Source organism: Muntiacus reevesi, chromosome 1 (assembly GCF_963930625.1).
Source record: "Muntiacus reevesi chromosome 1, mMunRee1.1, whole genome shotgun sequence".
NCBI classification, from domain to species: domain Eukaryota; kingdom Metazoa; phylum Chordata; class Mammalia; order Artiodactyla; family Cervidae; genus Muntiacus; species Muntiacus reevesi.
This window is the reverse complement of record NC_089249.1, coordinates 36410808-36429713: the sequence shown is the minus strand read 5'-3', so window position 1 is coordinate 36429713 and position 18906 is coordinate 36410808. Positions and strand designations below refer to the sequence as shown.

Below are 18906 nucleotides of genomic sequence, written 5' to 3'. Positions count from 1 at the left end.
CTCAGTCGCTTCAGTCATTTCCAACTCTTTGCAACCTCATGGACTATAGCCCACCAGGCTCCTCTGTCCATGGGATTCTTCAGGCAAGAATACTGGGTTGCCATGCCCTCCTGCAGGGAATCTTCCCCATACAAGGATAGAGCCTGTGTCTCCTGAACTGAAGGTAGATTCTTTACCACTGAGCCACTGGGAAGCCCCTCCGAGGTATACACTCTGCAGAAAATATCTTGAAGTTTTAAATGTGGATGCTTTCATTTGAGGCTTTCCAATTCACCTCCATACAACCCTCATTTCCCTAGAGCCTTCAAATAATGACATGATTCATTTATTATGTCTGACATCTCAAAAATCTCATTGAAGGAGTAGGTAGGAAACTTTTTATTGTCTGTTATTCTCCTTACATTGAAAATATAAGTATCAATAGATTATATTTTCATCAATACATCTTTAGCCCCTTGAGGCTTTTTTTAATGCTTTTCAGAAATAAGAACTATTATTCCACTCAGTTTATGTTTCCTTTGCAAAAGTAAAAGAGGTGCGAGAAGATAAGTTGACTTCATAAAAATGACAAGAGAGCAATCCCTTTCCTTAAAAAAAAGCAGATTCATTCAATTAATTTTTTAACTTAAATGTGTAAGAACAGAGAACATACCACAAATGAAAATAATGTGTTTTTTAGAATCTCTGTAGCACAATACATAGTGGGCAGAGATGCAAAATTAGGAATGCAAAATGAAACTCATCTATATATGTTAATATTTTGGCTTCGAGGCATTTAATCCTTTTTTTCAGCATTCCATTCTCATATCTTTCTCCTAGTTCCTTGAATGATAATTTTTTTTCAGAAGAGAAGACTAGAGACAAGAATTAAAGAATCAGTCAAAGAGAGGTTAACATTTAAAGGAATCAGTCTTTTTTACTTCAGTGTTTTAGGGCATAATAAAAAGTAAAGCTGAAGCATATTGGGATTAGTTTCAAGGAAATAGAAATTGTCACATGGCAGAAAGAGTAATCCAGTAATTGTCACTGTTCCATTATCTCGCGAAGTGTCCTTCCCTTCTTTTGTTCCATGCTTCCCGTGTTCATGACACCAGCAGACTGCCAGTGAGAGAAGTTGGCTTGGGGAGACTGCAAGATACAGCTGTACTAATGTTTCTTTACTGACTAGTACATACTTTAAGCTAAGCCCTTTTGAATTAGAATCACATTAACTTTTTCTATATTCTGTATAATTCTATAGGTTCAGAGATACTACTTTCTTTTTTTAACCTCCACCGGTTTAAGTAAGTAGCCTAAGTTACTTGGAAGTTGTAGGGCTAAGATTTGAATCCAGGAATACCTGAAAGCAAAATGAAACAACAAAAAAGCACCATGTTCTTGCCTTTATGGTATCTTCCTCCAGGTAATCAAGGGGAAGTGATGGAATAAAGAGCAATACATAGATATATGACAGTGTGGGGACATTATCTATTGAAGAAAAAAAAAAAAAATGGGGTTGATGGTTGAGTCACCATTAAGTATAGTGATTATTAAACACAATTTTTAAAACTTTTTCTGTATTTTAACAAGCCAAAAATAGGCTCTTAGGATAAGTTATTTGTCGTAGAACTTAAGAAGCCTAAAAGAAGAAAAAGTGCATCATGAACTGAAATGAGGAATAGTGGGTCTCTTATTGATTTTTCACTCTTGGAATCTCATTAGCTATCAGATGAAACTTGACGACTGGCAACAAATAAACAACATTTTCCCCATTCTAGGCTGTTAAACTGCCCAAAGCCATCACACAGATTAGTCTGAAACGCACTTATTGTTCCTGCTGGAGGTGTTTAAAAAAAATCAGCTTTAGATACAAGAATTCTTTTTCTCCCTTTCCTTCAGGCTGCTAAAGGATGCACAGAATGAAGCTTATTTTAAAAGCTGGTATCAGAAGCTATTGGCTGCACTCCAATTCTGTGCAGGAAAAGCCCTGAGGGATGAGTTTTCCAAGGAGCAAAAACTTATCAAGATTCTGGGAGACATTGGGGAAAAAGTCAAGGCTGCTAGTGACCCTCAAAGACAGGTTTGTTGGGACATCAATCTTCGTGTAATGAAGTTTTGTTTTCTTTTTCATTATGATTCAATTAAGTTTGAATTTCATAACACTGAAAGTACATTACTTGACTGCCACTTAGTCGTAAGATACTTCAATCAATTCTTTTGATTAAGTGTTTTTTTTGTCAATTTACTATCCTAATGTTAATGATAATTTCTATCACCAGGACATGGTTTTTTAATTTAAATAGCCATGTTGCAGAAACACTACCTGACAAGAGACCAATTTCAAGGCAATTTGACTAAAATGACCAGATGAAGTAATTTCCTCAGAATGGAAGCACAATTCAGACTTACAGAAGAAGTACACAAATGGGACTTTTTAAACACCCTTGTCCAAGGGACAAAATTTGGGTCTAAATTTTTCTAACTCTGCACTAATCAAAGTTACATTTTTAAAGGCATTTTTTTTCTTGCCACAACAAATAAAGTGAAATACATGAAACAAATCAATAGTGGTGTGGATAGTAAGACTTTCATACTAACATCCATGGATGGTAATCAAAATATTGTTCCTCTTTCATCACTGATTATAATAAAGGACCTGACTGTTCTTTTTCTTGATCTAATGGAAGAACACTTGCTCTTTTTAATTGTCTGCATTACTAGTTCCCTTCACTGTTACAGACCATTAAGTAGATTCTCTTAAGTTCACATTCTAGATGTAGAGAGATAGTGAACTTCCATTCATTGGATTAAGAATATAATTCAATAACAAGTACTTACTATGGTCTCGGAGTTAAGGATAAAAAGATGACTAAACCATGAATCTTGTCCTCAAGGGAGCTCATGGTCTCTCTCCATCCACCGTTTAAAATCAACAAGAGTTTTCAACAAAATGATATGAAAATAGTAGGAGGCAAAGTGTCCCAGAACTCTTTCCCAGCACAAGATTTTTCTTACTGGAAATCGCTTCATTTGGTAGTAATGCCAGAAGCTATGCTACTTCACCTATGGAGGAAAAAATGGAAAATAAAAAGCAGAAGCATGGAATTTATTTTTAATGGGAGGCATATAATCTCTGGATGCAGAGAAGACCCTTAAGGCACATAACATGATAAGCAATGCAAAAAATATTTCTATGACTTCTCCATGTTATTGCAAACTCATTAGTTATTGCCTAATGGTAAACAAAAGTTGAGCATAAGTAAAATAAATTTGGTTTAAAATTTACAAACTTTGTGTATAGGTTTGGTCTTTATTTCTTATACTTTAAAATCCCTCATGTATTGAAGATGCATACTACAGTCAGTACAGTGCCTTTTTGACCAATTGCATCAAGTTCCAAAGTGATACTGACATCATCCTCTCATATAAATGCATTTCTCTCACCTTGACTGGCTGCTCTTATGAGAACACCTCTTCACATGAAAACAGGAAAAGAAAAAAGAAGGAGGTGGGAGAAAAATTTATAATTTCTCACAAGTTACTGTAACCTTTTTTTCTCTATTTTTTTTTAAAGCCCAATTAAACCTAACTATACCCAGTGAAGAGATTTTAGTTAAAGAGAGCAGAGGTTCCCCTCTGTGATGCTCTTCAGGCAAATCCAGGTATAGAAAAGACAAAGAGGGCAGACAAAAAGAATCCCATTGTGGAACTTTGCCCCATTTCTCCTCCTTGTTTTTCTGGATTCTGGGAGCAGTCGGTTCTGTTATTTGACCATGAGCCAGGAGTCAGAGCTGAGAAACTCTTGAGAGTTAGTCAAGCATCATTAATCTGATAACCTCATTTGTAGAAATGGACTTAAAAGAGTTTTCAAAATAGGTCAAAAGTTGTTTGTTTGTTTTTTTAATTATCATTGTTTTCCCTCTTTTTGACAGGGAATACACAATTCTATTTTTTTGTTTGTTTTGATTTTTACTGGAGTATAGTTGCCTTATGATGTTTTGTCAGTTTTTTCTGTACAGCAAAGTGAATCAATTACATGTACACATGTGTCCCCTCTTTCCTGGCATTCCTTCCCATATAGGTCACCATGGAGCGCTGAGTTCCCTGTGCTGTACAGTCAGTTCTCATTGGTTTTCTGTTTTATACATAATAATGTATTTATGTCAATGCCAATCTCCCAATGCATCCCATCCCCTCAGTTTCCCCTTGATATCTGTAAGTTTGTTCTCTACCTCTCAGGGGATACACAATTCTAAAGGTGCTGTTTGGTCTCTGACCTTCCACATGTGCAGAGGACTGTGGAAGGGAGTGAGTCAAGTATCAGAAATACACTCACTGGCATTTAGTAAACTATTTGTTCATATATGTTACCATTTCTGACATTTATCAATTGTCCGTAATTATCTTTTTTGACATTATTGCTCCTACTCTATGGAAATTTTTTTTCTAAAATGTACTGTTAGTATCAAATCTTAAGAGTTACAAACCAATTTTTCAGGGAATTATGATAAATGGATCATGTTAATAATTCCTTAAAGCAGGGGTTGGAAGTTGCTGGGTCACAGATCAAGCCCAATGCATCATGTTTTGTTTGAACAGAACAGTACTTTGTTTTGCTTTTGTTTTTAATTTAAAGTGCTTCAGAAAGGGCATTCAATCTTTACTCCCTCATTTTTCCTAGGACTCCCTCTTGTCTTTAGCCTGTTGCCTCCTCATATGCAGCTACATCACCCACTGGCCCAAAGCATCCAAGTGTGTAACCCCTAAATTAACAAGTTTTTATAATCAATAGAAGAAATGTATAACTTGAAAGGCAAGTCAAGTTCTTTACAGTTTCAAAAATGCTTTTTCTAATGATTTATCACAGGAGGTCCTGAAGAAGGAGCTTGGCAGACTAGAAGAATTCTTTTGGTGTACAAAGACCTGTCACCTCCCTCTGAACCCTGCCCTATCCATACAGGGGATTGATGGTGATGTAAGTCGATATACTCAGTAGATAAATTGAGTATTTTTATTTTATATTGTTTAGTTCACTGGATGGTTTTGAAATGGCAAAAACAATTTGTGAATTGTTATTATAATTATTTAAGAAAAATTAATTGAATCTCATCCAAACTGCATGCTCTATTTGATGCACTGTGACCAGTTGGGATCACATTAACTGCATCAGCTATTTCGTTGGTTTATTAATAGAAGCAGACTCTCAGTTCAGTGAAAAAAAATAAAGATACTCCTTACTTAAATTGATTTCTCGACTTAATCAAAACTGGTTGGTTTGGTGACCCTATGCAGGCTGGTTTAATTCCATGCTTATTTAGATTATGTGTGCACCCTTGCCTAGGACACGAGTATATCATTAGCTATAACATCTCAGTTTTGATTCAATTTAAAATTCATTGATGTTCATGAGTCATGATGCTATGTGATATATTTTGTGATTTTACTCATGCCCGGAAAGCCCTTCTCAGCCAAGTCTCTATCAGTCACCCTTGTCTGACTTAGAATCATCCTTTCTCCATGAACTTTATGGTTTTCTTTCTCTGAAGTCCAAGACTAGAAGACTCTATTAAAAAGGATTGATAAGTGACATTTAGAAGTGAAGAGATTAAACTTTCATACATACACAGGAAATGTTACATAACTGAAGTCTTAATACAGTCAAGGAAACAAATTTAATAATTAAGGGAAAAATTAGACCATTAGTATGAATAGAAGAGGGCTTCCCAGGTAGCACAGTGGTGAAGAATCTGCCTGCCAAGCAGGAGGCACAAGAGACTCAGGTTTGATCCCTGAGTCGAGAAGATCCCCTGGAGAAGAAAATGGCAACCCACTCCAGTATTCTTGCCTGGGAAATCCCATGGACAGAGGAACCTGGAGAGCTACAGTCCATGGGGTCGCAAAGAATTGGATGCAACTGAGCACACACACACCCGCACAATGCATGAATAGAAAACATTTTCTTAAAAACTTAATGCAGTCACCTTGACAACTTTTCTGCTACAGAGACACCCTACAAACTTTCCTAATATACTTCATTGATGTATTTTGAACAAAAACAAAACAAGGCATCAATTCCATAAAGCTGAGTTGTCTATCAAAGCTAAAATCCAAATCATCACTGATTTTTTTTAAATGTGTACCATTTTTATTATAAGCAGTATACACTGGATGAGGCTAAAGATACATGGAAACTCAATATTGCAAAGACAGCCATATCTTTTTTTTTTAAGTATTAATATATTTTTCTAGCACTACAATCAAAAAGCAGTTGGGTCCAGTCAACAGTTTTTGAAATGAAAAGGAAGTTTTTTATGTAAATAACTAGGTCATTTGAGCAGCCACATGAGCAATACATAGAAAGAACAATGGAGATTGTGGAGGTCAGATGTTATTTTTTATTTCTGCCTTCTTGATTTGTTGTTATTGTTTAAGGAGTAGAAAGATTTTTTTTCAATTAAAATTACATATCATTTATGCCTCGTACAGGCCTTGGGGATGTGGAGCCCTGGCTCTCCTGGGTGGCTGTGAGAGTGTCCAGGTGAGCCGGCCAGGCCAGGGTCCCCACTACCCAGCAGCCAGCACCCAACGTGCTGTGGCTGGGACCACGCTCCTCCCCTACAGCATCCTGCAGCCATCCACACTTCCTGAGGCTGGCAGGTGCCCCAAGGGGAGCCATCTCTTTGCCCATGTGTTCTGGTCAGCTGTGCTGTGGGTACCGCAATGAGCAGGGATTGTGGCAGGTGAAGCTCTCACCTGCAGGACATTTTATTCTGTCCTCAGTCCTACTGAATGACGAGGAGGTCTGAAGGGACACATCACCTCTGAAGGTGCCATAAATGCAGCAAAATTCTGGTCAGAACCCACATCTGCTTGACCATCAGGGAATGCATACTTGTAAGAACCTCTGGGAATGTAATGAGTATGTTAAGAGCTTTAGAGAAACCCCTCAGCCAGTGGTTCATCTGAGCACCCACTGAGGGGACAGATTCTATGAATGAGAGTGTGAGGAGATTTGTCACCACTCCTCCCGTCTCAATAAATACTAGACAAGGAGAAACCTCATCAAGGTGACGAACATGAAAAGCCTTCACTCCTCATTCCCTCAGAGGCATATCAGACAGCCCTTATTGGGGAGAAGTCTTCAGAATATCATGAGTGTGGGAGGCCTTCATTCAGAGTAGAATCTTTTTACAGCACCAGGCACTTCACTCAGGTGACAAATGTTATGTTGAAATGAATGTGGGAACACTCTCTATTCTGATAGAAATTTTGCTGACCACCAGAAAGTTCACACTGGGGAGAAGTCTTACAAGTGTAAGGAATGTAGTAAGGCCTTCAGTCAGAGTAAAATCCAGCGTCAAGTAAGACAGTCAGTGTCAGTCTTACTGACACTGGGTCCCCCATGCCAGGGAACAAGCACATATGTGTCGGCAGTGTAGAAAAGCCTTCAGTCAGACCTCTAAACTTGTTGATTATGAGCAAATTCACGCCAGAGAAAAGCCTTTTGAATGTGGCATGGCATGACGTTTAGTCTAGTAAATATCTTACTTTATGTTACAGACTTCACACCAGAAAAGCACAATAAATGTGGAAAATACGCAGTTGAGACTCACACCTCATCATATATCACAGAATTCACACAGGTTAGAAGTCCTATGAATGTAATAATGAGCATGGGAAGGTCTTTGGTTATACCACCAGTCCTCTAGGACCTCAGAGAGCCCATCTGGGGAGAAAGCTGATAAATGCAGTGATGGTGGAAAAGTCAATACTGAGCTTATCGTGTGTTCAAAAGTCACTCTAGAGAGAAGTCCCATGAATGAGAGAGTGTGGAAAAGCCTGCATACACAGTCAGCATTCTAGCTGAATCACCATCAGTTAACTACACTAGGGAGAAGCACTCAGGCCTGGCTCAATCCATTTCTTAAAACATGGCCCTTCAAGACAGAGAGCAAAAGTCTTCTTAGGTTTGGCGAAGTTTTCTTCATAAGAAGAATTCTCACCCCTACCTCTTGTTTGGACCACTAATCACAATGGACCATTTCCTGTTTCACTAAGGGATGGTTAGAATAAGAGAGTGGGAATAACTTAATGCAATCCTTCTCTACTCCTGGGAGAGTAAGGACCAGACTTTTCATTTACTAATAGGTTTCTTTTCCTTTTAAAATTCTGTTTTAAGTCTATTTCAGCAGTGTTTACTTTACAACAAGAGAAGTCATATCATCCTTTCCCTATTCTAACCTTCATTATCTTTCTCTATTCCAGTTCCTTTATCTCATCATTTTTTAAATCTATCCTCCAAGACTTCGATTTATTCTTTCCTATCTCTTGGTTATGGCCTTCCCAATCCACTTTTAACTTCTACTCTAGAGTGTCTTTGTCTGCCTTTTCCTATCTAGCAAACCTTTTCTTTCACCTGTTTACTAATATGTCTTTCACAATCTTCAAGTTCAACTCATCTCTGAAATACTCTCTTCTTCAAATGCTTCCTCATTCAACTATGTTACATTGCCTTGTAAATTACTTTTGACTTAATGCGGTGTGTATACTTTCATACCAACTTTTTGCAGGCTCTTTCAGAGGTAGATATGGTGCCTGTTTCTATTTGCATATAGATAGTGGTTTGTGCATACTAGTTGTCAAGTGTGTGGTATTTTTGTTATGACTCTCAAAAAACAGACTGCATCTTAAAACCAAAATGCAAAACCATGAAAGCACAATCACTCTCAGTGGTGTAATTACAAACAGGGGCTCAGTCTCTCTTAGCCCTTTGTCTCTCCCCTGGACTTGGCATGCCTCAAAGACTTCATCACCTCCCCCCACCCCGCTCATCCCCAGAGTTGAATGAAGAGAATTTGAAAACCACTGGTCTAGACTGTGGCCCAATACAGGGTTTCCTAATTGAATACCATGACAGAAGTTCATATGTTCCCTGACTGACTGATTCTTGCAGTAAGAATTCATTACTTAACAAGCAGCCTCATCCTTTCACTGTAAAACTCAAATTGATTCAGTAAACAAGGGTTTCTGTTTGCTTGGGGATTATGCTAGATTTACATCGATAGGTTAAGAAATAGATCCTTTCCTCTCTTCTACCCATTTCAGACTTCTCAGAAATAGTGACATTCAAACCGATCCTGCAAAATGTATTGATCTCATAATTTTACTAAGTTGATAAGTTGAAAGTATCAAATCCTTTTCCTTTTAGTATTGATTTAATTCTTCATTGTCAACATGAACTCTCTAATAACCTAAAAACATATAGCCTTTAGCACTCAAACAATTGTAAGCACATAAAAGGAAAATAATGGAAAGCAGTTGATATTGTTTATGATATCATTCAGCTGTAGCTGAAGATAAAATGTAAAGTATAATTGAAAAACATGAGAACAGGAAATACATGTTGTCCTATTGTTTGTAAAGATAAGAAAATGTTCATTAACAAAAAGGGAAAAATGCATTCATCTTTTTTAAGTACCTGATTAATATCAGACATTATAAAAGCTATTTTATATCCATTAGTTCATATACCTATTACAAAATTGTATGAGGTAGGATTTTTATCCCTCAATTACATTAGTATACAAACATTTATCCAGATGTGAAATAGGGATGATGAGTCAGACACAACTGAGCAACTAACACACATGTAAAAACATTTAAGTAATTTGTCCAAGGTGTTATAGTTGATAAGTGACAGAGTCCAAATTTTTTAAAATTTGTTTTTAATTGGAAGATAATTCCTTTGCAACATTGTGTTGGTTTCTGCCAAAGCAATGTGAATCAGCCATAAATATACATACATACAAAAGCAAAACACCAGGAGCTGGCTGTGGCTCAGATCATGAACTCCTTATTGCCAAATTTAGACTTAAATTGAAGAAAATAGGGAACACCAATAGACCCTTCGGGTATGACCTAAATCAAATCCATTACGATTATACAGTGGAAGTGACAAATAGATTCAAGGGATTAGATCTGATAGAGTGCCTGAAGAACTATGGACGGAGGTTTGTGACATTGTACAAGAGGCAGTGATCAAGACCATCCCCAAGAAAAAGAAAAGCAAAAAAACAAAATGGTTATCTGAGGAGGTCTTACAAATAGCTGAAAAAAGAAGAGAAGCTAAAGGCAAAGGAGAAAAGGAAAGATATACCCATTTGAAAGGACTTCCAAAAAACAGCAAGGAGAGATAAGAAAGCCTTCCTCAGTGATCAATGCAAAAAAAAATAGAGGAAAATACATGGGAGCTGTGTTCTGAGATCAGGTGGAAATGCGCACAGTGCCCAGAGATGTGCAGAACCACAGGCCGGGCCTCACAGTCAGATACATATGGAGATATTACTCTGGTCTGGGAATGTATTGCTATTTCCCAGGACAATAAATCAAAGAGGCGGACTGAGAGCTCTAAAATAACTAAATGACCAGGTTATTGAGCCACTAACAGGCATAAGCAACTCATCACATAAATGAGATGTGCCACAACAGAGATCAAACGCGGAGCCTTTGGAGTGGGAGCACTGACTCCAAGACCCTAGACTACCAGAACTAACCCTCAGTTCAGTCAGTTCAGTCGCTGCATCGTGTCCAACTCTTTTCGACCCCATGAATCGCAGCACACCAGGCCTCCTGTCCATCACCAACTCCCGGAGTATACTCAAACTCAAGTTCATCGAGTCGGTGATGCCATCCAGCCATCTCATCCTCTGTCGCCCCCTTCTCCTCCTGCCCCCAATCCCTTCCAGCATCAGGGCCTTTTCCAATGAGTCAGCTCCTCGCATCAGATGGCCAAAGTATTGGAGTTTCAGTTTCAGCATCAGTCCTTCCAATGAACACCCAGGACTCATCTCCTTTAGGATGGACTGGTTGGATCTCCTTGCAGTCGAAGGGACTTTCAAGAGTCTTCTCCAATACCACAGTTCAAAAGCATCAATTATTTGGCACTCAGCTTTCTTCACAGCCCAACTCTCACATCCATACATGACCACTGGAAAAATCATAGCCTTGACTAGACGGACCTTTATTGGCAAAGTAATGTCTCTACTTTTTCATATGGTGTCTAGGTTGGTCATAACTTTCCTTCCAAGGAGTCAATGCCTTTTAATTTCATGGCTGCAATCACCATCTGCAGTGATTTTGGAGTCCAAAAAAATAAAGTCTGACACTGTTTCCACTGTTTCCCCATCTATTTCCCATGAAGTGATGGGACCAGATGCCATGATCTTAGTTTTCTGAATGTTGAGTTTTAAGCCAACTTTTTCACTCTACTCTTTCACTTTCCTCAAGAGGCTTTTTAGTTCATCTTCACTTCCTGCCATAAGAGTGGTGTCATCTGCATATCTGAGGTTATTGATATTTCTTCCAGCAATCCTGATTCCAGCTTGTGCTTCTTCCAGTCCAGCGTTTCTCATGATGTACTCTGCATATAAGTTAAATAAGAAGGGTGACAATATACAACCTTGACATACTCCTATTCCTTTTTGGAACCAATTTGTTGTTCCGTGTCCAGTTCTAACTGTTCCTTCCTGACCTGCATACAGGTTTCTCAAGAGACAGGTCAGGTGGTCTGGTATTCCCATCCCTTTCAGAATTTTCCACAGTTTATTGTGATCCACACAGTCAAAGGCTTTGGCATAATCAATAAAGCATAAATAGATGTTTTTCTGGAACTGTCTTGCTTTTCTGATGATCCAGCAGATGTTGACAATTTGATCTCTGGTTTCTCTGCCTTTTCTAAATCCAGCTTGAACATCTGGAAGTTCACAGTTCGCATATTGCTGAAGACTGGCTTGGAGAATTTTGAACATTACTTTGCTGGCATGTGAGATGAGTGCAATTGTGTGGTATTTTGAGCATTCTTTGGCATTGCCTTTCTTTGGGGTTGGAATGAAAACACCTTTTCTAGTCCTGTGGCCACTGCTGAGTTTTCCAAATTTGCTGGCATATTGAGTGCAGCACTTTCACAACATCATCTTTCAGGTTTTGAAATCGCTCAACTGGAATTCCATCACCTCCACTAGCTTTGTTCATAGTTATGCTTCCTAAGGCCCACTTGACTTCACATTCCAGGATGTCTGGCTCTAGGTGAGTGATCATACCATAGTGATTATATGGGTCATGAAGATCTTTTTTGTACAGTTCTTCTGCGTATTCTTGCCACCTCTTCTTAATATCTTCTGCTTCTATTAGGTCTATTTCATTTCTGTCCTTTATTGAACCCATCTCTGCATGAAATGTTCCCTTGGTATCTCTAATTTTCTTGAAGATATTTCTTGAAGAGATCTCTAGTCTTTCCCATTCTGTTGTTTTCCTCTATTCTTTGCATTTCCTCTGTTTCTTTGTATTTGCTGAGGAAGGCTTTCTTATCTCTCCTTGCTATTTTTTGGAACTCTGCATTCAGATGGGAATATCTTTCCTTTTCTCCTTTGCTTTTGCTTCTCTTCTTTTCATAGCTATCTATAAGGCCTCCTTTGACAACCATTTTGCCTTTTTGCATTTCTTTTCCATGGGGATGGTCTTGATCCCTGTCTCCTGTACAATGTCACGAACTTCCGTCCTTAGTTAATCAGGCACTCTGTCTATCAGATCTAGTCCCTTAAAACTATTTCTCACTTCCACTGTATAGTCATAAGCGATTTGATTTAGGTCATATCTGAATGGTCTAGTGGTTTTCCCTACTTTCTTCAGTTTAAGTCTGAAATCGGCAATAAGGAGTTCATGATCTGAGCCACAGTCAGCTCCTCGTCTTGTTTTTGCTGACTGTATAGAGTTTCTCCATCTTTGGCTGAAAAGAATATAATCTATCTGATTTTGGTGTTGACTATCTGATGATGTCCATGTGTAAAGTCTTCTCTTGTGTTGTTGGAAGAGGGTGTTTGCTATGACCAGTGCGTTCTGTTAGCAAAACTCTATTAGCCTTTGCCCTGCTTCATTCCATACTCCAAGGAAAATTTGCCTGTTACTCCAGGTGTTTCTTGACTTCCTACTTGGCATACCAGTCCCCTATAATGAAAAGAACATCTTTTTTGGGTATTAGTTCTAAAAGGTCCTGTAGGTATTCATAGAACCATTCAACTTCAGCTTCTTCAGCATTACTGGTCAGGGCATAGGCTTGGATTACCGTGATATTGAATGGTTTGCCTTGGAAACGAACAGAGATCATTCTGTCGTTTTGGAGATTGCATCCAAGTACTGCATTTCGAACTCTTTTGTTGACCATGATGGCTACTCCATTTCTTATAAGGGATTCCTGCCCACAGTAGTAGATATAATGGTCATCTGAGTTAAATTCACCCATTTCAGTCCATTTTAGTTCGCTGATTCCTAAAGTGTAGACATTCACCCTTGCCATCTCCACTTTGGCCACTTCCAATTTGCTTTGATTCATGGACCTAATGTTCCAGATTCCTATGCAATATTGCTCTTTACAGCATCAGACCTTGCTTCGATCACCAGTCACATCCACAACTGTTTTTGCTTTGGCTCCATCTCTTCATTCTTTCTGGAGTTATTTCTCCACTAATCTCCAATAGCATATTGGGCACCTACTGACCTAGGGAGTTCCTCTTTCAGTATCCTATCATTGTGCCTTTTCATACTATTCACAGGGTTCTCAAGGCAAGAATACTGAAGTGGTTTGCCATTCCCTTCTCCAGTGGACCATATTCTGTCAGACCCCTCCACCATGACCCGTCCGTCTTGGGTGGCCCCACACAGCATGGCTTAGTTTCATTGAGTTAGACGAGACTGTGGTCCGTGTGATCAGATTGGCTAGTTTTCTGTGATTAATCACATAATCACAGAACTAACCCTAGGGAGTATCAAATAGTGAAAACTCACACAAAGGAAACCACTGGAATATAAAACTTGGCATCACCCAGCCACCAGTAGCACTATGCAGGACGCCTCATCTAAACAACAAACAAAACAAAAGTACAAACTAAATCATCAGCAGACAGGAGTACCACCTCACTCAGCCTTGCCCATTAGAGGAAAAACAAAGAAACAAACAAAAACTCAGCACACATCTCACTCTATATGAAGCTCACACAAACCACTGGACCAAACTTAGGAGGACAGAAATCAAAGAGAAGAAAGAATTCAACCTTCTTCAAGGAAAGAATTCAGCTTTCCTTGAAGCCTGGGAAAAGGAGACATCAAATACAATACCTTAAAAAAAAAAAAAAAAAAACTGTAAAGGCAGAGAAATACTGCACAAATGAAGGCACAAACTAGAAACACAGAAGTCCAAATAAATGAGAGGAAATGGGAAAATTACCTTAAAAAGAATTCAGAATAATGATAGTAAAGATGAGCAAATACCCTGAAAACAAAACAGAGAAAATGCAAGAATCAATTAACAAAGACCTAGAAGAATTAAAGAATAAGCATACAGAGACAAACAACACAACTAGTGAAATTAAAAATACTCTAGAAGGAATCAATAGCAGAATCTCTGAAGCAGAACAAATCAGTGAACTGGAAGAAAAAATGGTGAAAATAACTTCTGAACATCAGAATAAAGTAAAAGGAATGAAAAGAACTGAGTATAGTCTCAGAGACCTCTGGGACCATATCAAATGCACCAACATTCAAATTATAGGGGTCCCAGAAGAAGAAGAGAGAAAAAAAGGGAATGAGAAAATTTTTGAACAGATTACAGTTGACAATTTCCCCAACATGGAAAAGGAAATACCAATCAAATCCAAGAGGAGCAAAGAGTCCCATACAGGATAAACCCAAGAAGAAACACACCAAGAAGCATACTAATCAAACTAACAAAGACTAACACAAAGAAAGAATATTAAAAATAGCAAGGTAGAAGCAACAAGTAACATACAAGGGAAACCCCATATGCTTAACAGCTGATCTTTCAGCAGAAACTCTGCAGGCCAGGAGGTGATGGCAGGATATATTTAAAGTACTGAATGGGAAAAATCTACAACAAAGATTACTGTACAAACCAAGGATCTCACTGAAAATTGATAGAGAAATAAAAAGCTTTTCAGACAAGAAAAAGTTACGAGAATTCAGTACCACCAAACCAGCTTTACAACAAATATTAAATGGACTTATATAGTCAAGAAATACAAGAGAAGGATAAAGATCTACAAAATCAGCCCCAAATAGACAGAAAATGGCAATAGGAGTGTATATATACATCTATATAGATATATATATCTACAAAATCAACCCCAAACAGACAGAAAATGGCAATAGGAGTGTATATATAAACATATACATCTATATAGATATAGATATCTCAATAATTACTTTAAATGTAAATGGATTAAATGCTAAAACCAAAATACACAGAATGGCAGAATGGATACAAGACCATATATATGCTGTCTACAAGAAACCCAGTTCAGACCTAAAGACATATATAGACTGAAAGTGAGAGGATGGAAAAATATATTCCATGCAAATGGGAAGCAAAAGAAAGCTGGAGGAGCAATTCTCATATCAGACAAAATAAACCTTAAAATAAAAAAGATTACAAGAGATAAGGAAGGACAGTACATAATGATCAAGGGATCTATCCAAGAGGAAGACATAACAATTGTAAATATCTTTGTACCAAACATAAGAGCACCTCAATACATAAGACAAACATGAACAGACATAAAAGGAGAGATTAACGGTAACACAATAATAGTAGGAGACTCTAACACCCCTCTCACACCAATGCACAGATCATCAAAACAGAAAATTAAGAAGGAAACACAAGTCTTCAATGATACATTAGATGAAATGGATCTCATCAATATCTTCAGGACATTCCATTCAAATGCAAAAGAATACACCTTCTTTTCAAGTGCACATAGAACATTCTTCAGGATAGACTTGGGTCACAAATCAAACCTCAGTAAATTTAAGAAAATTGAAATCATATCAAGCATCTTCTCTGACCACAACACTATGAGACTAAATATTAATTACAAGAAAAAAACTGTAAGAAACACAAACACATGGAGATTAAACAACATATTTCTAAATAACCACAGGCTAATGAAGAAATCAAAAGGGAAATCAAAAAATTTTTAGAAACAAATGACAATGAGAACATGACAATTCAAAACCTATGGGATGCAGCAAAAGTGGTTCTAAGAGGGAAATTTATTGCAATACAATCCTACTTCGCAAAACAAGGAAAACATTAAATAGACAACCTAACTTTATACCTAAAGCAGCTGGAAAAAGAAGAAGAAGAAACCCCCATAATTAGTAGAAGGAAAGAAATCATAAAGATCCAAGAAGAAATAAATGAAAAAGAAGTGAAAGAAACAATAGTAAAGATTAATAAAACTAAAAGCTGTTTCTTTGAGAAGATAAACAAAATTGACAAACACTTAGCCAGACTCATCAAGAAAAAAAGAGAGAAGAATCAAATCAACAAAATTAGAAATGAAAAAGGAGAGGTTACAACAGACAATGCAGAGATACAAAGACTTATAAGAAACTATTATGAACAACTATATGGCAATAAAATAGATAGCCTGGAAGAAACGGAAGAACTTAGAAAAGTTCAGTCTTCCAAAACTGAATCAGGAAGAAATAGAAGTTTTGAACAACCCAATTTCAAGCACTGATATTAAGGCTGTTATCAAAAATCTCCCAACAAAAGTCCAGGACCAGATGGCTTCACAGGAGAATTCTATCAAACATTTAGAGAGGAGCTAATGCCTATCCTTTTAAAGCTCTTTCAAAAAATTGCAGAGGAAGGAACACTTCCCAATTCATTCTATGAGGCCAAAATCACCTTCATAACAAAACCAAAGACAACACAAGAAAAGAAAACTGCAGGCCAATATCACTGATGAACATGGATGCAAATGTCCTCAAAAAATTTTTATCAAACAGAAATCAGCAACACATCAAAAAGCTCATACACCATGATCAAGTTGGATTTATTTCAGGGATGCAAGGATTCTTCAATATACAGAAATCAATCAATGTGATACACCATATTAAAAAATTGAAAGACAAACCATATGATCATCTCAATAGATGCAGAAAAAGCTTTTGACAAAATTCAGCACCTATCTATGATTCAGTTCAGTTCAGTTCAGTAGCTCAGTTGTGTCCGACTCTTTGCAACCCCATGAATCGCAGCACTCCAGGCCTCCCTGTCCATCACCAACTCCCGGAGTTTACTCAAACTCATGTCCATCAAGTCGGTGATGCCATCCAGCCATTTCATCCTCTGTTGTCCCCTTCTCCTCCTGCCCCCAATCCCTTCGAGCATCAGGGTCTTTTCCAATGAGTCAACTCTTCGCATGAGGTGGCCAAAGTATTGGTTTCAGATTCAACATCAGTCCTTCCAATGAACACCCAGGACTGATCTCCTTTAGGATGGATTGGTTGGATCTCCTTGCAGTCCAAGGGACTCTCAAGAGTCTTCTCCAACACCACAGTTCAAAAGCATCAATTTTTCGGCCCTCAGCTTTCTTCACAGTCCAACTCTCACATCCATATCTATGATTAAAACTCTAAAAAATGGGTATATAAGGAAGCTACCTCAACATAGTAAAGCCCATATGTGATAAGCCTACAGCAAACATTGTGTCTTTCCTTCTCCTTAAGTTCCTTTGATAGTTCAGTTGGTAGAGTGGAGGACTGTAGTTGACACTCTAACCGAGATGCATCCTTAGGTCACTGGTTCAACTCTGGCTCAAAGGAGACATTCCACTTGTGGACTTCCCTTGTGGCTCAGCTGGTAAAGATTCCATCTGCAATGTGGTAGACCTGGGTTCGATTGCTGTGTTGGAAAGATCCCCTGGAGAAGGGAAAGGCTACCCACTCCAGTATTCTGGCCTGGAGAATTCAATGGACTGTATAGTCCATGGGGTTGCAAAGAGGTGGACATGACTGAGCTACTATCACTTCACATTCACGCTATTGGAGAAGGCAATGGCGACCCACTCCAGTAATCTTGCCTGGAAAATCCCACAGACGGAGGAGCCTGGTAGGCTACAATCCATGGAGTCGCAAAGAGTCAGACACGACTGAGCAACTTCACTTTCACTTTTCACTTTCATGCATTGGAGAAGGCAGTGGCAACCCACTCCAGTGTTCTTGCCTGGAGAATCCCAGGGACGGAGGAGCATGGTAGGCTATGGGGTCGCACAGAGTCAGACATGACTGAAGCAACTTAGCAGCAGCAGCAGCAAACATTATTCTCAATGGTGAAAAACTGAAAGCAGTTTCCCTAAGATCAGAACAAGACAAGGGTGTCCACTTTCGCCACTGTTATTTGACCCATTTCTGGAAGTCCCAGGTACAGCGATCAGAGAAGAAAAAGAAATAAAAGGAATCCAGATCAGAAAAGAAGTAAAGCTCTCACCGTTTGCAGATGACATGATACTATACATAGAAAACCCTAAGGATAGTATCAGAAAATTACTAGAGCTAATCAGTGAATTTAGCAAAATTACGGGGTACAAAATCAATACACAGAAAGCATTTGCATTTCTATATATTAACAATGAAAAAATCAGAAAGAGCAATAAAGGAATCAACCCAATTCACCATTGCAACAGAGAGAATTAAAAATCTAGGAATAAACTTACCTAAGGAGAAGAAAGAACTCTACCCACAAAATTATAAGACACTAATGAAAGAAGTCAAAGACGACGTAAACAGATGGAGAGATATTTCATGTTCCTGGGTAGGAAGAATCATATACTTTCACAATCATATTGTGAAAATGACTATACTACCAAATACAATCTACAGATTAAATGCAATCTCTATCAAATTACCAATGCATATTTCACAAAACTAGAACAAAAAATGTCACAATTCATATGGAAACACAAAAGACCCCGAATAGCCAAAGTAGTCTTGAGAAAGAAGAATGCAGCTGGAGGAATCAACCTTTTTGACTGCAGATTATACTACAAAGCTACAGTCATCAAGACGGTA

At 38.1% G+C, this 18906-nt stretch overlaps 1 protein-coding gene across 3 annotated transcripts in view; it reads left to right on the top strand.

Moving 5' to 3' along the window:
* Positions 1–18906, top strand: part of PIK3C2G (phosphatidylinositol-4-phosphate 3-kinase catalytic subunit type 2 gamma) — a 427919-nt gene that overhangs the window by 243359 nt on the left and 165654 nt on the right. For all 3 annotated transcript variants that reach the window (XM_065940721.1, XM_065940712.1, XM_065940703.1), the window contains 2 exons: positions 1879–2059; positions 4847–4954. In XM_065940721.1, the coding sequence (XP_065796793.1) occupies positions 1879–2059; positions 4847–4954 (289 nt within the window). The remainder of the gene's footprint in view (positions 1–1878; positions 2060–4846; positions 4955–18906) is intronic.